The 24,819-nt window shown below is 48.5% G+C and overlaps 1 protein-coding gene across 1 annotated transcript in view; it reads right to left on the bottom strand.

Annotated features, from left to right (window-relative positions):
• Positions 1 to 6,543: 6,543 nt before the first annotated feature.
• Positions 6,544 to 24,819, bottom strand: part of PARD6G (par-6 family cell polarity regulator gamma) — a 94,379-nt gene continuing 76,103 nt past the window's right edge. Inside the window, exon 3 of the mRNA XM_032152003.2 lies at positions 6,544 to 9,937. Within this exon, the coding sequence (XP_032007894.1) occupies positions 9,102 to 9,937 (836 nt within the window). The 3' untranslated portion in view covers positions 6,544 to 9,101. The remainder of the gene's footprint in view (positions 9,938 to 24,819) is intronic.

Here is a 24,819-nt window from a genome sequence, read left to right as displayed (position 1 = left end):
GGGTTAAGTTCAGGAGCTGGGATCAGAGTCTGATAAGTTTAAAGGTTCTTGAAATAATTCTAGTAAATAAATAAATGTGGTAAGACAGTGCAGCAGTACAGGTGCAGAAGCTTCAGAAGCCATCCTTTGTCCTCTCCTCATCCTCTTCCTTCTCCCTCTCCTCATCCTCTTCCTTCCCTCTGAGCCCTAAGCTGAGGCAGAGCGAAGAGGGCTCCAACTGGCAGAGGAAGGACTGGTGGTGCTTGCAGTTGGCTGTGGAGCCAAGCAGGGTGGTGAGGAAGGGTCCCCTGGGGAAGGTGAGAATGGCCCCTGTCAGTGTGAGTGGGGCTGGGAGGCTGAGAGGTAGCTGTGAAGGGGCATCGGGCCTGGAGATGGGGGAGGGCACCTGTGTGGGGAAGAGGGTGGTGGTGGTGACGGGAGGTTGGTGGTTACATTCAGGGGACTGATCAGCACATAAGTATATTAAGGGTAATGGGAGCAGGTTTCTTACAAATAAGGAAAGGAAGAATCAATAGAGATGCACATGTATGTTTGTATGTGAGAGAGAGAGAAAGATCATCTCCAAGACCACCCTCAGGTTTAGTGAGTTTCAGAAAGAACTCACAGGCCTCAGAAGTCACTCTGCTCATGGCTACAGTCTCCCTAAGGGGACACTGTAAGGGGAAAAGGCACAAGGCAACAGCTGCAGGAAGCCTGTGTGAGTTGTGAGCATCCTCTCCTAGGGCAGTCATGCGGGATGCTCCTGACTCCTCCAGCAGTGAGCTGTGATGATGTGTGAGGTGCTGTCTACCAGGATGCTTGCCTGAGCCTGAGTTCTGTGTGTGGTTTGGGGGATTGGTGCCATAGGCACACAGGAGGCTACAGAACCCCGGAAGAAAATCGGGGGTTCATTGTAAGTCACATCAGTTGTATGAATTGTCCAGAAATTGTCTGGACAGAAGGGTGCAGGTGATGCATGTTTCTAAGTGTGCAAAACACTCATGCTACAGTGTCCAATCTTTGAGTGAGTTCGTCTGTCGCCAGGTGAGTGCAGTAAATCTTGGTCACGTCGCCTCCTGCAGCCTTTCCTGCTTCAGCATTCGCCACCGTGCCCGGCCAGTGTCCAACTTTTTTGGCTTCTCTGGGCCACAGTGGAAGAATTGTCTTGGGCCACATATAAAATACACTAACACTAATAATAGCTGATGAGCTAAAAAAAAAAAAAAGTCCATGCATAATTTTCATGATAATCTTATTAAAAAGTGGGCAAAGGACATGAATAGACATTTTTCGAAAGAAGACATACATATGGCCAACAGGTATATGTAAAAATGCTCAACATCAGTAATCATCAGAGAAACGCAAATTAAACCACAAGATATCTCATCCTACCCTAGTCAGAATGGCTATTATTTAAAAAGTCCCAAAACAGATGTTGGCAAGAATGCAGAGAAAAGGGAACTCTTATACGCTGTGGGAATGTAAATGAGTACAACCTCTGTGGAAAACTGGAGATTTCTCAAAGAACTAAAAATAGAACTATCATTTGATCCAGCAATCTTCCTACTGTGTATCTACCTAAAGGAAAAGAAATCAATATATCAAAAAGATACATGCACTCTTATGTTTATCGCAGTACTATTCACAATAGCAAAGATATAGAAATTAGCCTGAGTGTCCATCAGTGGATGACTGGATAAAGAAAATGTGGTATATATATATATATATGCAGTGGAATATTATCCAGTCCTAATAAAGGATAAAATAACGTCTTTAGTGACAACATGGATAGATTGGAGGTCGGTATCTTAAACAGGTCAGATCCCAAAAGACAAATATGTGTTCTCACTCATGAGTGGTAGCTAAAAAATGTGTGCACATGGATGTAGAGAGTGGAATGACAGACACTGGAGACTTGGAAGGGTGAAGAGGGTAGGAGGTGGGTGGGTGGTGAGAACTTAAGGAGTACAATGTATGTTATTTGGGTGACGATACCCTAAAAGCCCTCACTTGACCAGCACACATTGTATGCATATATCCAATTATGCACGGACCTTTTTTTTTTTTAAAGATCATCAGCTATCGTTAGTGTGTGCATGCTGAATAGGGTATCCAAAACTATACTTGTACCCCACGGATTTATACAAATAAAAAATGGTTACTTGTAAGGATGACTATAAGATTTCTGCTTAGATTACTATTGTAGTAGCATTCACCTAAGACATTCTTTGTCCAAAATACTTTCAGATACAAAAATCATGATTCCAAGAAAGTGAAGCAACAGGATGCTCAGAGAAAGGATTGCCCGTTTCTGATTGTCTTTCTATGGGTCAGTGGCGCTGAGCAGGGAATATTCCCTTAAATATTTTCAGCATCAACTTGAGTGACCCTTTACATATAAGCAGACTGTTAATTCCAAATTTTTGTTTGTTTGTTTGAGATGGAGTGTCGCTCTGTTGCCCAGGCTGGAGTGCAGTGGTGCGATCTCAGCTCACTGCAAGCTCCACCTCCCAGGTTCACGCCATTCTCCTGCCTCAGCCTCCTGAGTAGCTGGGACTACAGGCGCACACCACCATGCCCGGCTAATTTTTTTTGTATTTTCAGTAGAGACAGGGTTTCACTGTGTTAGCCAGGATGGTCTCGATCTCCAGACCTTGTGATCCGCCCGCCTCGGCCTCCCAAAGTGCTGGGATTACAGGCATGTGCCACCACGCCTGGATAGTTTTGTATTTTTAGTAGAGACAGGGTTTCTCCATGTTGGTCAGGCTGGTCTCGAACTCCCAACCTCAGGTGATCCACCTGCCTCAGCCTCCCAAAGTGCTGGGATTACAGGCATGAGCCACCACGCCTGGCCTAATTCCAATGTTTGACCGAGGAATGAAGTCACTTACACTGGATGACAGAGTCTGCCTATTGCTGGCTGGAATAGACAGTGAAGGTGCATTCCCGAATAAATCAAAGGTGGTGGATGGTGTCTTTTCTTAGCCAGACTGTGTGGATAAACGTTGCATTTTGATTTATTTATTTTTTTGAGACAGGGTCTCACTCTGTTGCCTAGGCTGGAGTGCAGTGGTGCAGTCACAGCTCACTGCAGCCTTGACCTCCTAGGATCAAGTGATCTTCCCACCTCAGCCACCTGAGTAGCTGGGACTACTTTTTTTATTTTAGGCAAAGAGAATGTACTTGGCTAATTATAAAAACTTTTTTTTGTAGAGACAAGATCTGTGTTGCCCAGGCTGGTCTTGAACTTCTGAGCTCAAGAGATCCACCTTGGCCTCCCAAAGTGATAAGATTACAGGCATGAACCACTGCACCCAGCCTGCATTGCTAAAAACCAATAGATGGGGTGAGAAAAACACTGAAGCCAAAACATACAGGTGCAAATTATGGCTCTGAAAAGTATTTGTGTGATATTAGAAATATTAGTGTGCCTTCATTTTCTCATCTGAAAAGTAATGGCAAATGGTAAAAACTCACAGTATCCTCCTTCTGGCTCCGTTTTTCTTGTCATTTATTGATAAATGAATTGTGTGGTTTTTTTGTTTGTTGCCTGTTTCTGAAGCATGAACTCCAAGGAAACACTGGTTTACTCATCGACACTAACAGGATCGTTAGTAACTGAACATCAGAGAGAATGTGGCAGCCTCTGAATAAAGAGCTTGTGCTGCCATGGGAAACAAACGCAGAACCATCGTGGCAAGCGGAGGACATGAAGTCGGTGTGTCAGCGTTTTCCTGTTGCCTGTTACCACCCATTACACAGAAGTAGATCTGGGACTCAGGTACTCTTATTAGTTTGTGTGGTGCCCTCTGCGGCCTGGCTCTGGATCTGCAGCCCAGTTACTGAAAGTAGATTTGGGGCTCAGATCCTGTCATCCATGTATGTGGTGCCCTCTGCAGTCTGCTTCTGTGCAGTTCTCTTTTTATGACTGGTAGTCTCTGTGGCCCAGTTCTGTGGAGGTGGTTTTCCATCTCTGATTCTCTCATCAGTGTGTGCTGGTCTTTGGAGTCTAATTAATTCGAAGTTGATTTTGGATATTATCCTCATTCGTGTGTGGTGCTCCCTGTGGTCTGGCTTTGTGGAAGTCGATTTTGGATTCTGATCCTGTCATACATCTGGCATTCTGCAGTCCCATCATATGGCATTGTGCCCTTCTTATGCCACAGTCTTACTATGAGAAAGGAGGTTCCATACTCTGATCCTCTCATCTATATGTTTGGGTCTCTGCAGTCTGGCCTCAGATGGGTTTCACATGGGGTGTGTAATTTGGCTCTGAAGTGGTAAGACAGACTTTTCTGTCACCACGGCCATGTTGCTTAATGGCTCACCTGACAGTCTACTGGAAGTACAATTCTTGTAAAAGAGCTCTTGCCTGGCACTTTGTCTTAAGAGCAAGGGGACTCAAGTCAAGAAATAATGTGTTTATCTTCAAAGCTCCCTGGGAAAGCAAATTTGGAAAATGACACTCATTTTCTGGGTTGCAAGACCAATGATGAATCATGTTGTTTGCTTTTTATTACTGTTATAGATTTTATGTCTCTCCTTGGGAACGTGGCTCAGTATTGAAAACATTCTCAATACCCTCAAGTTGTTTTTTTTTTTCCCCATGAGGATAAAGGAGAATAAAACACAAGATAAATGAGGAAAGGTAAGAGGGAAAAAAGAATTTGTATATTGATTTGGAGGGTCTTCAAGAATAAATAGGAGATGTTCAAAGCAGAAAGGAGAACGTTAAGAAGACTAGGTGTACAGATGTGGCACCAGAATGGTGGTGATGGGAGATAATTCAAAAAATAGTATTTGTGCACTTAGGAAATACTTTTGCAGGTTACCTGATGTGAAATTACAATATTGATACCAGCACATAACATCCTAGAGGGAAATCCTATGTGCTTGTTGGAGAGGGTCTTGGTCATCAAGTCCAAGTTTATAGGCAAGTCCTATAAGCTTGGGGGATTAGCCAATGGTTCTCAAATGTGATTCCTGCACCAGCAGCATCAGCATCTACTGGGAACTTGTTAGAAATGAAAATTCTCAAACCCCACCCAAGTTCCTTAAATCAGAGCCTCTGGGGTAATCCAGGCACTCTTTATTTGTTTTGTTTTTTTTGAGACGGAGTTTGCTCTGCTGCCCAGGCTGGAGTGCAGTGGTGTGATCTTGGCTAACTGCAACCTCAGCCTCCCAGGTTCAAGTGATTCACCTGCCCCAGCCTCCAGAGTAGCTGGGATTACAGGTGCACGCCACCGCGCCCAGCTATTTTTTTGTATTTTTAGTAGAGCCGGCGTTTCGCCATCTTGGCCAGGCTGGTCTTGAACTCCTGACTTCAGGCAATCTGCCCGCCTTGGCCTCCCAAAGTGCTGGGAATACAGGCATGCGCCACTGTGCCTGGCCAGCAGGCGCTCTTTAAACAAGCTGTTCGAGGGGACGAGGGTTCACCCTCCGGTTTGTTTGAAACAGGAGGTCCTTGAGCTCACGCTGAGCGGCTTACCTTTCCAGAAAAGGGCAAGCTGGGAATCAGCTAAGTAGGTTCATACTTTCAGTAGGAATGGTACACATTAAGTATCTTAGTGCATTTGGGAACTGGCCATTAGTGCAGCCTTACACCATTTTAATAAACTATTCAGACTGTGTGAGTTTTAGTGCTGCCATAAAAAACTTCATACTAGTGCCAGCTTTTAAAATGCAAGGATCAAAAGTTGACCCTACCACACTTGGTTCATACTTGCATCCTTTAAAAACATTCCACAGAGGTGCAGGTAACTTACATGTCCTTCTGTTGGAAAATTTAGAGTTTCGCTAAAATGGATTTCATAACAATCATGGCATTTTTTAGATACCTTTGCACCTTGCCATAAAACTCTCACTTGCTGCGATCATTTTATGTGAAACCATAAAATATGAAATACCCTCACCGAATTGTGAATAAATTCACCATATGATGTGGACTGTCAGGTCAGGGAAACCCAAGCCTGAGGCCACACCCAGCTGGCAGCCAGGGGCACATGTGGCCTCTGCTCACACTTAAGCCTCGTATCTCATCCTGCTGAAACTGGACATTAGTTTTGGAGAGTGTACTCAGTGTTGGCACTTGACTCCTGCCTCATCAGACTGTGGGGGTCAACTGTCCAGCCACCGACAGTCCAGAGTTGCTGTGCGGACTCAGCAGGTGGTGAGTACTTGTGAAGCTCCTAGTGGGGTACCCGTGCTGCTTCCAGGATGCTGGTGCTCAATGTGATCACATCTGTAATTTGCTGAGTAATTGAATTTGTAATTGTAATTTGAATCTTGATGGCTGCCAGAACGAGAGTGTTAATGAAAACTGTGCCAACCAGGGCATATTTAGGAAGGGTTGTATGCTGTATAAATATTCAGAAAAGCTTTTTCAAAAAGACTTTGAGAGAGGGTTCTGGACTGTCATCTGTCTGTCTGAGCTTGGGCCCATTTTCTCATCTACTTTCCTCAGAGAATGTGTGCAGAGTCAGTGAAAGATGGCACATGATAGGCACTTGACAAATCTGTCATTCTCTTTTTGAGGGATTACTTTATCTCTGGTATTCTCTTCCACTTAGAACACAGCTGAAATATTCATGCTTTTTGTTTACTCAAAAGTCAAAAAAGTTTTTATTCTCTGATATATAAAACCAAGAAAACTTTAATACATAATATGACATAGTTTTTTTTAAAAGGAGAAAGTGGCAGAAGTACAGACCTGTGTAGAAAAATACACTCAAGCAGCTGTTCCAAGCAGTAATTCCTAAAATTATGAATAGCACACAAATCTCAGTGAAAGCCTCATTTCTTAAAAAAAACTCACATTTGCTTAACAACTTAAAATGTGATAAGAAATATAACCTTCCTTCTTGATAGCCGACCCAGTTATATAACAGACATTCAAGAATCAGCAATAACTTAGTAAAAGAACATTTCCTTTGTAAGAGTAACATTATTAGTTTTAGTTCCACAAACACCGCTTCTGACTGCTGGGGCACTGAACGACATGCCCTTCATCAGAGAGCAAGTCTGGGGGGCGGTGCGGATCCTCACGGGAGGGGAAAGCATCTTTGGTCTTCTCTGTGCTTAGGAACAAAGGGCCAGCAATCCATTGCATACAAATAACATCAAACACAGGTGCAGGAATTCACAACTCCTCAGCAAAAGCTATTTCTTACAAATAGAACTTGCTTTTCACTTAACATTGAGAAAAAATGAAAATGCTGAGATGCAGTTTTCCCTCTTAGTCCCATGTTCGCGAAGTCAGGACAGTTCTGCCACTGACCAGCAGGTGGTGCTGGACCACAAGGAGAAGCAGCGGGAGGTACGCGGCTCCGACAACCTAGAAAAATATTTTTTTACCTGTATCTGTATGAAAGATTTGGTCAGAGTTCTCAAAGTATAAATGTAACATTTTATTCAAGCAAAACACATTATATAAAATTTAATTGTATCAAATAGGAATTTTTCAAATTACTAAATATATAAATGTTGCTGGAAGATCAACGTAAAGTGAGGATGAATTTAGTATTTGTTAAAAATCACTAAGTTCCACATGACTTCTTATAGTTAAAAGTGAGAACTGCCAGTGACCATTCTAGAAATGAAAATTAGCATGTATTGTGACTTACAAAAAGAAACGTCTGTTTCAAAAAACAAAGATGAGAACTCACATGCAAATGGCTGCATTCTCAAAGCCATTGCTGGATGTGTGCGATGCTTATCCTTCATTTCTGCTGAAAACATTTCAGAAATCGCCCTCAGAGTCAGTCAGCCCACAGGAAAAGGGTCATTTTAGAGGCAATAGAGGCTTAGATTCCCAAATGGGACTGCTGAGCCCAGTCCAGCAGAGCTGCTGCTTCCTACCCTGGATTTCCCCTGGAGGCTGAATGGACCACCTATGTGGGTCACAAAAATAGCCCCTGGTCCGGTGCGGTGGCTCACACCTATAATTCTAGCATTTTTGGAGGCTGAGGTGGGACAGATCACCTGAGGTCAGGAGTTCAAGACCACCCTGACCAACGTGGTGAAATCCCGTCTCTACTAAAAATACAAAAATTAGCTGGGTATGGTGGCATGTGCCTGTCCCAGCTCCTTGGGAGGCTGAGGCAGGAGAATCGCTTGAACCCAGGAGGCGGAGGTTGCAGTGAGCTCAGATTCCTCTAACTTGGATGACAGAACAAGACTCTGTGTCTCAAAACAAACAAAAAAACAGCCCCGGAACACTTCCACAGCTGCGGGTGCCATAAGGGTGCTGGTGGGAGCTCTCCTGACCCAACCGAATTATGACTATGAACAGTGTGAAAATCTGGAATTCATCTCCATGGTTGTACATGGACAGGTTTGGGTGTATTCTTTTTTTTTTTTTTTCCCGAGACAGAGTCTTGCTCTGTCACCCAGGCTGGAGTGCAGTGGTGCGATCTCAGCTCACTGCAACCTCTGCCTCCCGCGTTCAAGCGATTCTCCTGCCTCAGCCTCCCAAGTAGCTGGGACTACAGGCGCCCGCCACCACACCTGGCTAATTTTTACATTTTTAGTAGAGATGGGGTTTCACCATGTTGGCGATGCTGGTCTTGACCTCCTGACCTCATGATCCGCCCACGTTGGCCTCCCAAAGTGCTGGGATTACAGGCGTGAGCCACCGCGCCTGGCTGCACTCGTTATTAAAAACCAGCCTCTTGTCACGTACATCAGCACAGTCGGCCTCGCCTGCAAGTCAGCAGAGAGCACACCAAGAATGCTGAGACATATTTTGCATGGGTCAAGTTAAAAATGTGAATTTGACTATTTTTAAAAAGTTTTAAAGTTTCATTTTAAAAACAAAGTATTTGTAAAAATTTTAAAAAGCATTTTTTTGCACTTGGTCAGATCTTTTCTATTCCTTTGCAAAGTCGCCAAGACCTGTACCCAGGCCTGGTATAGAGTCTGTCTACAGGCGTTCATTTTAAGTTCTGTGGCGAAATTCTATAAAAATAGGCAACATTTGTGTTTTTATATCCAGAAGTTGAAACAAAGAGCAGCGTTGTTTTTGTGGTCACAAAAACAACAAAAAATGAGGGGATGCAGTCAGCAGGTCACGTCCCTGTCCTTACCGGGGAACTGGAGCTAGGATTTGGGGGCCTCTCAGGAGTCTAGAGCGTGACCGCGGGCCCGTGCTCCTCCACGCCGCCTGGTGGCAGCGCCAGGCTGTGACGTGGGTCGGCCCGCAGGGAGCTGAGCAGCCGCTGGAGGCCGCCGTCCAGGGCCAGGTCCCGCTGCAGCCGCTGCGCCAGGCCCGCGCCATTGACCCGGGAGAGGCTGCCTGCGGGCGCGCCCGGGGTCTTGGGGGGACGTGCAGGCTCCAGTGTGCCCTCGATGACGACGTCGTTGTCCTCGTCGCTCTCCGCCTCGTCGGGGTGGAAGTTCTGCAGGACGCGCGGGGCGGGGGGACCCACGAGGCCCGCGGTGCCGTCCGAGGGCGGTCCCGAGCTGCCCAACGCGCGGCCGCCACGCACCACGTTGTTGCGCTGGTTGGCGGGCTTGACGGTGACAATGAGGTTGTGGCTGTTGGCGATCATCATGTCCGTGACCTGGTCCAGCGTCTTCCCGGCCACCTCAATGCCGTTCACCTCCAGGACCTCGTCATTCACAGCCAGCAGCCCGGTGCTCTCCGCCAGGCCCCCGGGTACCATGCGCGAGATGAAGATGCCGGGCACCTTCTCCAGCCCGTGCGGGGTCACGCGCACGCTGGCGCCATCGCGGATGTAGAAGCCCAGCGGCTTCTCGCAGCCGTGCCGGTGCAGCCGCACTCGCCGGTGCGTCTCGGGGACCAGGTCCACATCGATGATGGACGACACGGGGCGGAAGTCGCGCGGGAGGCCGATGTCCAGGTGTGCACGCCGCCGGGGTCCTTCGTCACGCAGCGCGCCCAGCGCCCGCCTCCGCCTGCACAGCGAGCCCGCGCCGAGGCTGCCACGCTCGGCCTCCTCTGCGGGAGAGGGGACAGTTAGAGGGGACACACAACCGAGCCCCGCCTGAGCCATCGGCCGTCATACACGTGGCAATGATGTTCCATCTGCGTGACGCCGAAGCACCCAGCATTCCAGACCTGCAGGCTGAGCTGAAATCAGGCAAGCTCAAGTGCAGTCCCCTAAAATTAACTCTCTAGCGCTCTCCTTACTGCTCCACAGGCACCAAACCAAAGGACTTAGAGATTAAAAGGTGCTAGCAAGCACCTGCAGCAGAGAGAATCAATGGCAGTGGAGGGTTTGGGGCCTGGAGGGCTGGCGAGTGCCTCAGCCTTCTGGGAGGCAGCAGGCTGGACTAGGGACTTCTTAAGATTTGCCCATTCTTCCATATTTCCTTCTCTCAACTGTAAGACGGAGACTCCTTTCTTTTTTTCTAAGGTTAATTACAACTAAGACCTTTCCTGCTTTCTTCTTTTCTATGTGCAAGCCCCACCACGGTGTCTGCTAGCCAGTATTCAAGGCCCCTGAAGGTGTCGCTCAGTCGGGCGTGTGAGCATTTCCCTGCGTTTTTGGTTAGCAGCTGATGAGGGGAGATGAGTAGAGGAAGGAGTGGGAGCAGAGGATGGCTGCTTCCCTTCTGTGAGGTCCCGCAGTCAGTGCTACTGTAGGCAGATGAAGCCTCAAGGCTCACCAACATGCCCAGTCTGACACGGGGGCTGCACAGCTCCCTTCCTCAGGTCTCCCAGGGACCCTGTAGGATCCGCCTGGTCACACCTGCCAGCCTGTGGCATGACACATTTGCGGCAGTGTGGAAACTTTACCCTAAAGTTGGGCTACTGCAAAATAAAATGAAATTCCACTGAATTAAGCAGAAACGTTGTAAGGAGCTTAGTCTAAAGTAAAAATTGTAAGTGAAGAGACTGGTGGCGTTTGGAAACTCTGAATAATGCATTTTCCTCATGTCAGAAGAAAAAATCTTGTTTTATTACTTTAATTTTTATATGAAGCCTCTTTTGTTCTTGACACACAAGACTCTGTAAGACAGGCGTCTCGGGGAGCAGAGGGAAGGGCTTGCTCTGCGAGGCTTGGTCCTGTGGAGTTGGTGGCATCCACAGCAGCCTGCTCTTTGGGCTGGGGAGGTTCACATCTTTGCTTTGCCAGTGAAAGCCAGGAGGACTGGGAGCCCAGGCAGAAGCAACGCCATAAACAGGCGCTCCTCAGAGCAGAGACCTCCAGGCTCCAGGGGTCAGTCTGGCTTCCGTGTTTTGGTGAGCAGGCAGGGCCCATTATGACTTGCTTTGGAGATGGGGAATGCTGGTTGACAGTTCTGGAAAGGGCTCGAAGACAAATTACTTCCACCACGGATGCCACATTCAGGCAGCTTGGAGAGGAGGCCAGTGTTCAGGCGTCACATCTCTCAACCCAGCAGAGCCCATGGCTGCCTAGACAATGAGAAGGCCCTAGCACAGGCTCTGGAACATGCTCCAGGCAGCAGGGTTAATGCACCCTGGAGCTGGGATGCCCCAGCATGAGGAGTGTCTTCCCGGGAGCTGGCATCCTGGCCAGCACTCAACAACACATGCTGCTCCATGACGGAGCCTATCCATCAATCACCAGTTATCAGCATAATTTATTACCCACTGACACAGCAAGGTCTGGAAGGACTTTTGAAATAAGATGACTTTTAAAAACTATACCTGTAAACCCTGTTTACCCTGATGTGATTATTATGCATTGTATGCCTGTATCAAAATCTCATGTAACCCATAAATATATATACCTAATATGTACCCACAAAAATAAAAAACTAAAATTACACTTGTAATACGTCTTCCCAGCTGTGACCACCGGGGCTGGGTGTGCATGTCTATCGAGTCCTTTCCTGCACACTCACACGTACACATGGATAAGGTTGCACTTGTTTTACAGAAGCGGGATCTCAGTTCCCGGCCTCTCCACACCTCACAGACTCTGCAAATGCTTGCAGAGTCTCGGTGACTTCAGGGATACAGATGAGTGGATAAAGTCCCTGCCCTGAAGTAGCCATGAAGCAAGTGGGAGAAAGAGATACAGACTGAATTTTACATACAGCCACACGGAGAGCACCGTGAGACTGGATGTGCACGGGATATGATGGGAACAGTGTGGGCGCATCTGGGGAGGTGGCAGTTACACTGCCCAGAGGTGTGGGGATCAACAACACAAAGTTCAAGAGAGGACGCCAGAGGGTGAGGGGCACAGAGCTCCTCTTCCCATGATGAGCAGAGACTGTGCCTGTAGAGTCCATCTGGTCTGGCTGCTGCCGCAGGTTTGGATTAACCAAGGGCCTGGGACAGAGTGGGCTCTCCCTGGACTGAAAGCTAAACCTCAATGAAGGCATGTGCCTCATGATGTGCTCATTCCAAGTGGGAGGGACTGTGGATCCATGGGGCCGCAGATGGAGGTGTGGCAGCGTCCGAGGCACAGTGCTCTGCCTGGTCTCCAGGATATGGGCTCTTCCCAAGGGGTCTCCTTGGATGACAAATCTATGCACTTTCAAGAAGGCAACCCCTCTGGCAAACTCATGCCTGCAGGAACATTGTGGTGCAGGTGGCCGTCCACATGCTCCTCCTTGGGGACAGGCCCTGTGCTCAGGGCCATCAGCAGCAGGGCCCAGGAGAAGAGACTGAGGTTTGATGCAGGGCAGGTGAGGCCTGAGATGCTGAGGGTGGGGGAGTAAGAAGTGGTGCGTGTCCATGTGTGAAACAGCCTGGCCGCCTGTCCCACACACGGGCAGAGTACAGTGAGGCTTGGCCCGGGAGAGGTGACGCCTACTGTTCCAAGCATCCTCTCTCTCTACCACTGACTCACAGAGTTTCAGATTCAGTTTCACCTCCCTCCGAGAGCCGCTTGTCTTCAAGTCCCAGTTCACGGCCACCCATCCCGGGAGCCCCACCCCTATTCCGCATGGTGCATTCCCTTCCACCAAAACCACAAACCTGTCTGTGTCACAAGGGCCAGGTGGAAGCATCTCAGCCATCCCCACAGGGCAGCAAGTGCTCTGACCGTGGTGCATGGTGGACCGGATTGAGGCTCAAGCCCAGAACTGTAGGATACAGAGAAGGGCACAACAGGCTGGGCCCCTCCTCGTAAGGGGCTTATGAATCACTTAGGTAGACCAGGGTTCCCTGCACCAGTAAAAGCAAGTGTGTGGACCTCTGCTTCCCAGAAGTCATGTAGTTCTTCCCATCCCTCCTGCTAAGTTCAGCAAAAACCCTGGATGTTACATACAAAACAAATACAAGATGACACAGGAGAGAAGTCGCACTAGCTGGGGCCTCAGGACCAGAGAAGCAACATGGCAGCAGCTCCTTGGGTTTTCTTTTAGCCTCGTCATCCCAGACTTGGAGCTGAAGGCACCAGCAACCTGGATGCACCAACAGGCATAGACCAAAAAGCCCCATCAGAAGTCTGCTCTGTCTGTACAAATATCAGAAAGAGGCAGCCTAAAAGGACGGAACACGTGTGGACAATAACTACCCCACCAGCTGCACCCCACACACACAGCCTGGACCCTCACCTCCTCAAGGCTACAATGGGTGCCCAACTGCCCCTGGCTCTGGTGCTAGAGAGACTAAGCAGGGAGTGAGGACCTGGCCTTTGTCTTTTGTCCATGGGCCCCACAGTCTTCAGGGGGCCTCTCCTCCCTCAAAACACTTAGGGGCCATCCTAACAGCCCCTCCTCCCGGCCAAGTCCCAACTACTGCAAATCCCTTCCCTGCACTCCAAACCCCTTCCCTGCACTCCAAACCCTCCAACGCTTGAGGGGCGTTGCTTCTGTGATGTGCTCTCCATGTGTCTAAAAGGCTCCAGCCTTTAACTTCCACGGTTGGGTGTTTCCACCGGGTCCACACTGCTCTTCATGTCACATCTGAATGTCATGCCCATAGTAAGAGGATGAAACGGGGGGGTCCTGGGCCTTCAAGGACTTAAGCAGAGGGGAGCCTTGTTTACCCACCTAACAATAATGTAAAATATAATACTAGCCAACCTCAAATTAAACCTTTTGAAGACATGTAATGGGGGACCCTGCCCCCAATATTTCAACGTAGGTTCTTTCTATTTTCCATAAATGTTGGCCAGCTGAGAAAGAGAAAGAGTACAAAGAGGAATTTTACAGCTAGGACGCTGGGGATGACCTCACCTATCGGTAGGACTGTGATGCCCACCTGAGCCTCAAACCAGCAAGTTTTTATTAAGGGTGTCAAAAGGGGAGGGGGCGTAAAATAGGGAGTAGGTACAAAGATCACATGCTTCAAAAGGCAAAAAGCAGAAGTACTACTATGGGTCTAACAAAGATCACATGCTTCTGAGGGAACAGGACAAAAGGAAAAAGCAGAACCACTGATAAGCATCCAACAAACACAAGGCAAAGGGCAAAAGCAGAACCACTGATAAGGGTCTATGTTCAGCGGTGCACATATTGTCTTGATAAACATTTTCAACAACAGAAAACAGGGTTCGAGAGCAGAGAACCGGTCTGACCACAAATTTACCAGGGCAGAGTTTTTCCCCACCCTAGTAAGCCTGAAGGTTCTGCAGGAGACCAGGGCGTATCTTAGTCCTTATCTCAACCACATAAGACAGACATTGCCAGAGTGGCTTTTTATAGACCTCCCCCCCAGGAACGCGTTCCTTTCCCAGGGTATTAATATTAATATTCCTTGCTAAGAAAAGAATTTAGCGATCTCTCTCCTACTTCCACGTCTGTTTACAGGCTGTCTGCAAGAAGAAAAATATGGCTTTTTGCCTGACCCCGCAGGCAGTCAGACCTTATGGTTGTCTTCCCTTGTTCCCTAAAAATTGCTGTTATTCTGTTCTTTTACAAGGTGCACTGATTGCATATTGTTCAAACACACGTTTTACAATTTGTACAGTTAACACAATTATCACAGTGGTCCTAAGGTGACGTATATCCTCAGCTTACGAAGATAACAGGATTAAGACATTAAAGACAGGCATAAGAAATTATAAAAGTATTATTTGGGAACTGATAAATGTCCATGAAATCTTCACAATTTATGTTCCTCTGCCACGGCTCCAGCCAGTCCCTCCATTCGGGGTCCCTGACTCCCCACAACAGATATGTCTTTGCCTCTAAAATTTTAGTAAAGGTTTGTTTTTAAAAAACATGGTGTTGAACTGTTAACCTCCAGGAAGTTGCCAGAAAACATTATAATTTATCATTTCCACTGGGTGCGCTGGCTCACACCTGTAATCCCAGCACTTTGGAAGGCCAAGGTGGGTGGATCACCTGAGGTCAGGAGTTCAAAACCAGCCTGACCAACGTGGTGAAACCCCGTCTCTACTAAAAATACAAAAATTAGCTGGGCGTTGTGGCATCTGCCTGTAATCCCAGCTAGTAGGGAGACTGAGGCAGGAGAATTGCTTGAATCTGGATGGCGGAGGTTGCAGTGAGCTGAGTTCGTGCCATTGCACCCCAGCCTGGTCAACAAGAGCAAAACTCCATCTCAAAAAAAAAAAAAAATTGCCGGGCGCGGTGGCTCACGCTTGTAATCCCAGCACTTTGGGAGGCCGAGGCGGGCGGATCACGAGGTCAGGAGATCGAGACCACGGTGAAACCCCGTCTCTACCAAAAATACAAAAAATTAGCCGGGCGTGGTGGCGGGCGCCTGTAGTCCCAGCTACTCGGAGAGGCTGAGGCAGGAGAATGGCGTGAACCCGGGAGGCGGAGGTTGCAATGAGCCGAGATCGCGCCACTGCACTCCAGCCTGGGCGACAGAGCAAGACTCCGTCTCAAAAAAAAAAAAAAAAAAAAAAAAAAAAAAATTATCATTTCCACTTATTTCCTAACATAGCTACCACTTTGTCACCATTTGGACCTGTAAACAAATGTGACTGTTCCCTTGTATTTTTCCTTCTGAGATGAAGGCAGGCATGTCAGCGGCACACAGCCTCAGCTCACGGACACCATATGGTCAGGTCGGCACCAACACAGCACACCACCCCAATCATTAGTGTGTTCCTCCTCTCCGCCGCACCCCGAGCAGAACAAAGGCCCAGATGCAGGGCTGTAAGCGTCTCTCCTGGCAGCCCCACCTGGGTGCTGGAAGGCCCCACTGCATTCTGCCAAGCAGGCAACACAGTCTGGGGCACGTGTGCCATGGCAGACACTGCTGGTGTGACCCTCGGTCATGGGGGCATCAGGAGGCCTTATCTCAGTGGAAGTTTCCACCTCCCTTAGAATCTAAAGGCGTCAACAAGTTCATTGAAAGCAATCAATTACAACTTCCTCAATGGCCAGATCTAGTCACCCCATATGAAACACAACAGCTCAGTGGCAGCTTTTTTAGAGTAGTATTTTCAACTTTCTGGTAAATGTCCTCTGTAGAGAGCGTCAGACAAGCAGGGGAGGTGTGTGCCCCTTTCATCCTGTCCTGGCTCCTTGCATCCTCAGAGCATGAGACAGTCCACAGGGTACTCACTGCACATTTCCACCTTCCCAGGGAACTTCAGTGGAGTGCACTAGCCCCTCCTGCAGACCAGGAAGGTCTGATCCTCCCCCCCATGTAAGGAGGCTGTTCTCACAGAAGTCCCTTCAGGGCCCCTTCACCACACCACAACCACCTCTTTCTTTTGGGGCCCCACAACTGCAAACACTTGAGGATCCAACAAACCGGAGCCCCCTTTGATCTCGGTTGTGCTGGCCAGACCCTAACATCCCACGCTGAACCCCTCTGGCCTTGGCCCTGTGTTCCAAGGGAGTTTCAGCACATCTAAAGGTGCAGGGCTTGGTGTGTCACCATGTGGAATAATTACCACTTTTCAGTGGAAGACACTGGTCAATCAAAGCAGTGAAAGTTAACAATTACAAGTGACACCCACTGGGCCTCATGGGCCACACCCCCAATGTGGGTCCTCTGTTGTGGTTCCTGCCTGAGAGCATCATGTTGCGTGTGGACGTGTGTGCAGTATAACATGGGCAGTGTTGTGTGTGGACGTGTGTGCAGGATAACATGGGCAGTGTTGCGTGTGGACGTGTGTGCAGGACAACACATGGGCAGTGCTGAGGACAGGGCACGGCTCTTCATGCAGCAGCTCACTCAGGGCAGCAAACTTGGAGCAGGTACTCCTGGGGACACAGGCTCAGGGATTCAGGGGCCCGGAATGGCCTGTACGGGGAAGGTCTTTTGTGTAACCCCCATGACAGGCAAGGCAGCAGCAACGCTTCACCATGTTTCCAGCCAGACTTGGGGTCCTGGGAGGAGGCACTGCAGAGGGTGGAGCGGGGGCCATGAGATGTGCCCAGGCCTGTCCTCTCTTCCTCCCCCAGCGTCTCTGATGCTCTGAGCCACGTAGGGAGGACGACCACGGGAACATGGCCTAAGATGCACCCAGGGGATTTCTGAGCAGCAGGGAACGTATCCCCTCCTGGTGCAGCACCTCTCAGCAGCAGGCACACAGGCCACCCTGTACAAAGGCAGGTTCTGAACCCCTGGGCCTAGGGTGCAGCTCGAGGACACTCAGGTGAGGTTGATGCCATGGGTTCATAAACTAATTCTGAATAACAGGAGGTTGATGAGCTAAGTCATGTCTATCACTGTCAAATGGCTGTGTAAGCTGAAAGACGAACACGTTCATAGGCAGAGGGCAAAAGAGTAGGCGGCTCAGTGGAGGAAACGGGCCGACGCCCCACCACTTGGAGGCGGGCCAGCAAGTGCGTGCGACTCTGGTTCTTCCTCAACTCTTGAAGAGATGGGCCGGCCATGGTCTGCCCCCTGAACCCCCTTCCCAGCATCCAAGGGACCAGGGTGCGTTTGGTGCCAACCACCCCGCCTGCTTCCAGTGAGCTGCGGCTGGGGTGAGAGAACACACAACCTCTGCCTGTCTGCAGTGGGAGGTGCAGGAAGTACTGCCCGCATGCAGCTGCCCACACCGCAGCTGACCATTCACCCTGGCGTGGGGATGAGGTGACTGAATTTCAGACAACAGTCCATTTCTCCATCTCTTTAAATACGAACCATTGCATATGGACTTCATTAGTGAAAAATTCCAAACTTTCTTAGAAATAAAATTCGTTTTAAAGAATACCCCATTTCTAAAATTCCAACTTTGATTTCTAAAATACCTTTTTACAAGAAAAAAATTATCACTGCTTCTTTTTCAAGCAATATGTTAAATCTGGTATTTTCCACAAAGTAAACAATTCAAAGAGTCACATTTTTTAGGCAACTGTCTAACCACCCTCTCCCCATATCCTGTTTTCAAATTACGTTTTGTGTGTGTGTGTGTGTGTGTGTGTGTGTGTGTCTGTGTGTATACATTTTTTTTTTGGAGACAGTCTTGCTCTATCACCCAGGCTGCACAATCTCGGCTCACTACAGCCTCCCCCTCCCAGGTTCAAGCAATTCTCATGCTTCAGCCTCCTGAGTAGCTCGGATTACAGATGTGAACCATCACACCCAGCCGTCAAATTAAATTATATTTTCTTCTTCCATTTCTATTTTGAAGTATCCGTGACAAGAGGGGAAATTGAAGTCCGGTCCTATGAAGCTCTCATGGTTACAAGTTTTCAAACTAAAGATTTTCTAAGAAATATTTTCTTACGAACAACCCCTCTGTCACATAAGGGCTTGACCTGATTTATTAAAACTATCCTGACTCTCTGGCCAGGAAGGGTGGGAACTGGTGAAGGTGCCTCTTCCAAAGGTTTCCAGGGTCCTTCTCTCGGATGCAGCCTGTCCAACTGCACACTGGGGAAGGGAAACAGGAAGGCGTCGCCTTCACGCTCCGGTCACTCAGGAAGGTGGCTGTGCATGCCTGAGGGCTTGCGCCCAGGCGGAGGTAGCCATGGTCCCGAGACACGCCCTCTTGCCCACGCCTCCCTACCAGCCTGGCCGGACGCCTGGGGTGCCCAATCATCTTCATGGTGGCAGCTGCAGAAGTAACGACAACTCATGGGCATTTGGAGAATGCACCAGGCCCGCGCTCAACATTGCATTTGATTCCTGCGAGCGCTCAACAAGGGAAGCACCAGACAGATGCTGAAATTTAGGCACGGCAGCACTGCTTTGCCTCCCTTGGTGGCACAGGGCTGCAGAAGGACTCTGAATTGCAAGGAACCCTCTGCCTCAAGGCGCTCCACCAGGACACAGAGCCCCCCCTCAGCGGCCCCTCTGCCTTTTCTTCAGAATCCGATACATCAGGCCTGGACGGGAGGTGTTGCCCTCGGGCACCAGAGTGGGGTCCTCTTCACAGCCACTCCCAATTCCTGATCTGCCCGAGTCTCCTGGCTCACGGTGTTCCTTGTTCTCAAACCACTTGGCTTCACTGTTTCCAATTCAACTTTTCATTACCTAAAGTGAGAGATACAGCTTCTTTCTTTCCCTCTCAGGATCACTGACTCAGTTTTAGGTCACCACGGAGAGGAGGAGTCAGAGCTCACGCATCCGCCACACTTGATTTCAGGAGATGAGTGGCTGCGAGTCACTCTGCTGTGAGCCACCATGGTCACCTGGTGAACTGCCCAGGCCAAATGCCATGGCCTCACCTGCTCATGGGCAAAGCAGCTGCCAGTTTAAATGGTAAGAAATTAATAAAGGAAGGAAGGAGGGAGGAAGCTGGAAGGGAGAGCACGTCTCAGTCTCTCAATGACGCCATCAGGACACGCCATGTTGGAGACTTCAGCTGCCAGATCAGCACGGCCTATTAGGGCCTCGTCCAGTCCCAGCTTGTCCAAGGGTGGTTAAGACCAAATTCCTTCCCCATAATTAAACAGCATGTAGACACATACAAAAATACCGCAGAAGAACTACACCACTGGGTCAAAACACATGCCAGAACAATATTTCATTTTAAAAGACAACATAAATGTCAACATTTAAAAAGCCTGCCACATAAGGTGAAAAACAAAGCGTGTTGTGTACTGATTAGTCTCAGAACTCCTTGGCAGTTTTATCTTTTCCACAAAACTCTGTCTTCAAACCCCAAGACCTGTCTCCTTGTGGCATCTCCACAGGTCTGGTCTACAGCATGCATCCTCAGGGGATTCTTCCAGGCTCACCTGGCCACGGTCCCCAGCACGGAATAGCTCAAGATCACCGTCTACCCCCATCTGCCAGAGCAAATCTATTTTCCACCAAGACCAGGACTGTCGGCTGTCAGTCATCAAGGACACCCAGGTTGATGGCTGGAGGCGACCAGCACATTCTGATGAGGGAGGTGACGGTGCCTGCCCCAGGACCTGTGTGCACTGCTACAGGCAGCCTGCAGGGCACGTGCCAGAGGCCAGGGCCTGAGCAACACACACAGCACTGCCCAGGAGGGCCCTGCACCCTTGCAGTGAGGGGCAGCCTCAACCAACGAAAACACCACACACAAAGTCCTAGTTTCCATCTAAGAAGTGTTTTCTGGAACTTTAAGCAACATTTTATTTCCACAGATATGGGGAAAAAGGAATCCTATGGTGCATAATTCTTAACTTGCTTTAGGGTCCTGTTTCTGGACTCAGTGAACTCAAGTGTAGCCAGGTCCAATCTGTGCACTTGCCTCTGGAATGTTCTGCCAACGCCCTTTCCCCAGTTTTGCTGGGGAAGGCTGCAGGCAAGGAAAGGAGGCTATTCCTGGCCCTGACCCAGGAGGAGAGACGGGAAAGGAATGAGCAGACTTGAGCTTAAATTTTCATTGGAAGTATTTAAGAAACATCTCATGTTGGTCCTGGTTCTCTATTATTTCTCTCTATTAAAAATACCACCCCAAGTAATCTGTACTCACTATAGAAAAATTGGAAGTAAAAGTAATAATTAAAAAATCCCTGCAGCCGTAACTCACTCTTCCGTCACTGTAGTCAGCATTTGCTATGCCTTGTCCGACAAGCTGGGGTCTGCCCTCCCTCCAAGCCCTCCTCCTGTGGCGTCCCTGGTCGGGTAGTGCTGCCTTTTGAGAAGTCACTCTGGGTGGGGGTTTCCACCCTCCTGGGAAGTCTCTGGAACAGAAAGCAAGAGGAGACAGGAGGATCCAGGCCCCATCCCTCCCCGAATTCACGCGGAGCCAGCAGGGGGCGACACAGCAGTCCAGCAACAGGCACCTGGTTGCCGACGTCACTGGCCCACGCTCATTCCCTGTGCATTTTGTTTAAAATTTTTGAGAGAAAATTTACATAACATAAAATTAACCATTTTAAAGTGTACAACTAACTCAGTAGCTTTAGCATATTCACAATATAGTGGAACCATTACCACTAATTACAGCACATTTCCATCACCCTAAAAAAAATCCGTATCTCCCAATGCCTTCCCCTCCTCAGCCCGACAACCATTAATCCACTTTCTGTCTCTGTGGATTTTCCTGCCCTGGACACTTCCTATAAATGGAATCTTACAACACGTGGCCTGTGTCTGGCTTTCTTTCACTTAGCATCATGTGTTCAAGGTTCATCCACATTGTATAAGGAGTTCAGGATTCCATTGCGTTGATATACCACATTTATTCATCCATTAATTTAATTTGGGTTGTTTCTAGTTTCGGGCTATTGTGAATAATGCTGTTGTGAACATTTATGTACATTTGATAAATGTTATACCAAATGTTCATTTGATAAAGGGGGAAGAATGACAGCGGTTGCTCTTTTGGTTTGGATGTTTAGTCTGGGCTTTCCAGAGAAGCAAACCAAGTTTTTGTGTGGACACGTTTTCCTTTCTGCTGGATATAGACCTAGGGGTGGAATTGCTGGGTCATATGGTAACTCTATGTGGAACTTTTTGAGGAACTGCCAGACTTTTCTACAGTGGTGGAAACATTTTCTATTCCCACCAGCAGTTCTGAGGGTTATGATTTCTCCACATTCTTGACAATACTTGTTTCTGTCTGTCATTATCAGCCATCACAGTGGGTGTGAAGTGGTGTCTCACTGTGGTTTGCATTTCCCTGACGACTGGTGATGCTAAGCATCTTTTCATGTACTTATTGGCCACTTGAATATCTTTTTTGGAGAGCTGTCTATTCAGATCCTTTGCCCATTTTCAACTGGGTTGGGGTGTATGTCTTTTTTTTTTTTTTTTTTTTTGAGACAGAGTTTCAGTCTGTTGCCCAAGCTGGAATGCAGTGAGGTGATCTCAGCTCACTGCAACTTCTGCCTCCCAGGCTCAGGCCATTTCTGAGGCTGAGTGCCTCAACCTCCCAAGTAGTTGGAATTACAGGTGCCCACTACCATGCCTGGCTAATTTTTGCATTTTTAGTAGAGACGGTTTTGCCACGTTGGCCAGGCTGGTCTTGAACTCCTGACCTCAAGTGATCTGCCTGCCTCGTTCTCCCAAAGTGCTGGGATTACAGACATGCACCACCATGCCCAGCTGGGTTGTCTTTTCTATTGACGCGAGTATTCTTTACATACTTCGAATAAGAGTGTCTTCTAACAAACATGACTTACAAATCCTTTTGTCCATTTTGTGAGGGGTTCTGTTTTCTCAATAGCGTCCATTGACATACAACAGGTTTTAATTTTGATGAAGTCCAATTTATCTAATTTTTCTTTTTTGCTTGTGCTTTTGTTGTTATATTTAAGAAATCATTGCCTAATTCAAAGTCACATCCCTGTGCCATTCTAAGTAAAGTAGCAAATAACATTATCTGTTGCTCTGGTAGAAACAAGCACACAAAAAACCAGAAACAAATGTCACCATATGCTTGGGCCCAGGCTTAGGAGAACATTTCCATCGGCCTTGGAGAAGTGAGCCCTGAATATCAGGCATTATTAAAAGTTGTCTGGAACCAGCATGATATAAAAATGAACAAACCAACTACCCAATGTAGAAAGTGCTTATTAAGAAATTAAGTCACTAGGTTCCCCACATCATGAGCGTGTGACGCACACTAGGAAGCATGTTGCTTGGGGCTATGGAAAAAGTTTGTCGTGGAGGACAAAGACAAGACTTGGAACTACAAGGGCAGGGGTCACAGCTGGACACCAACCCAACCTGCTTGGAAAGGGGCAAACGCGGCCGTGTGTGGTGGCTCACACCTGTAAACCCAGCACTTTGGGAGGCTGAAGTGAGTGGATCATTTGAGGTCAGGAATTTGAGAGCAGCTCGGCCAACATGGTGAGACTTCATCTCTACTAAAAATGCAAAAATTAGCCAGGCGTGGTGGCACGTGCCTGTAATCCCAGCTACTCGGGAGGCTGAGGGAGGAAAATCGCTTGAACCCAGGAGGCGGAGGTTGCAGTGAGCCGAGATTGTGCCACTGCACTCCAATCTGGGTGACAGAGCAAGACTTCGTCTAAAAAAAAAGGGGGGGGGGAGGCAAACCCTGGGGAGACACCACCTGGGAAGGGGGAAGAAGGCAAACACTGATGCTGACTTTTTTCTGTTAAATGAATTTCTTCAAACAATGGCTCTTTCCTAAAAACCCCTCAAAGTAAAAATAAAGCGAACTCAGACACACTTTTCTCTGCCAAAAGGAAATGGTGCCTCAGTTGGAGGTGGCTCTGGAACTGCTCCCCAGCAAGTTTGCTAAGCCTCCTTCAAAGCGCATGGCTGCTGCCTCACAGAAGCCACTGAGTTATTGTCCTGGGGCAGTTTCCAGGTCACAACAGGTCACTAATGCCTGAATTTCCTTGGGTTTGTGGCTTCAGGATACAGTGAAAGGCATTCAGTCTGTAGAGTTAGGGAATCTTTGCCCCATCCCAGAGCCACCATCCACTGCCCGGACCAGTGCTGAGCCCAGCGTTAACATCTATAAAATGGGATGTACCACCCTCACTCCCACAGGGCTCCTATAAAACCCCAAGCCTGTGCCTAGAGCCCTCCCCTTTTGTACTGCAGCAAGTTCATAGCCAAGCCTGTTCTTTCCAGGTCCACGAACCAAGGGGTGACGTGGAGGCTGAACTTCTACCTCCTCAGCAAAGTCCCAGAGGCTCCATAAAACCTTCCCACCTATTTCCTCCTTGGTCTTCCCAGACCTTGAGGCCAATGACGACTTCCTTTGACAGAGAGGGGAACTGAGGCTGGAGGCTGCTAGGTGACAGCAGGTGACCGACAACTCCTGGGCTCAAGCAATCCTCTCACCTCAGCCTCCCAAAGTGCTGGGATTACATGAACCACCGCGCCTGCCCACAAGTGCTTTTAATCAAGTTTTCCACGATGTCCACCTGGAAGAACTCAGTGCACTGAGAAAAGACTGATGGATGCAGCCCACATTTATTTCACACTCAGGCCAGGTGCTCCGCCTCCAGCACTGGGCGATGCAGGAGGATAACCTCCCAAAATCCACACCCCTTTGCCAACGTAAAAATTGTTCATTGTAGGCTGGGCGCGGTGGCTCACGCCTGTAATCCCAGCACTTTGGGAGGCCGAGGCAGGCAGATCACGAGGTCAGGAGATCCAGACCATCCTGACTAACACGGTGAAATCCCATCTCTACTAAAAATACAAAAAATTAGCCGGGCTTGGTGGCGGGCGCCTGTAGTCCCAGCTACTTGGGAGGCTGAGGCAGGAGAATGGCGTGAACCCGGGAGGCAGAGAGTGAGCCGAGACTGCACCACTGCACTCCAGCCTGGGCGACAGAGCGAGACTCCGTCTCAAAAAAAAAAAAAAAAAAGTTCACTGTAAAAAACCATGATCTCTCATGCATTTGTCTGTTCATTCCTAACCAGTGCCCAGGGAGGGCACCCAGCATAGGCCAGGCTGGGATCAGAAGACTAAAAAGACTGGAAAATGGATTAAACAAAGCAGAAAGAAAATGCCCCATAATCCTTCTTCCTAACCGTCTAGTACACACTTCCCCAGACCATTTAGTGCCACTAACACATGCTAGACAGGAAACACATAACACTTTAACAATTGTTTTGCTGCGGAAGTGTGAACATCATGTGTGTCTTAGCTCCAGCGGCCATAACAAAACAGCA

The sequence above is a fragment of the Hylobates moloch genome, unplaced genomic scaffold (genome assembly GCF_009828535.3).
Source record: "Hylobates moloch isolate HMO894 unplaced genomic scaffold, HMol_V3 SCAFFOLD_5, whole genome shotgun sequence".
Taxonomy (NCBI): Eukaryota; Metazoa; Chordata; class Mammalia; order Primates; family Hylobatidae; genus Hylobates; species Hylobates moloch.
The sequence above is the reverse complement of the archived record's forward strand: the minus strand, read 5'-3'. Positions and strand labels throughout refer to the sequence as shown.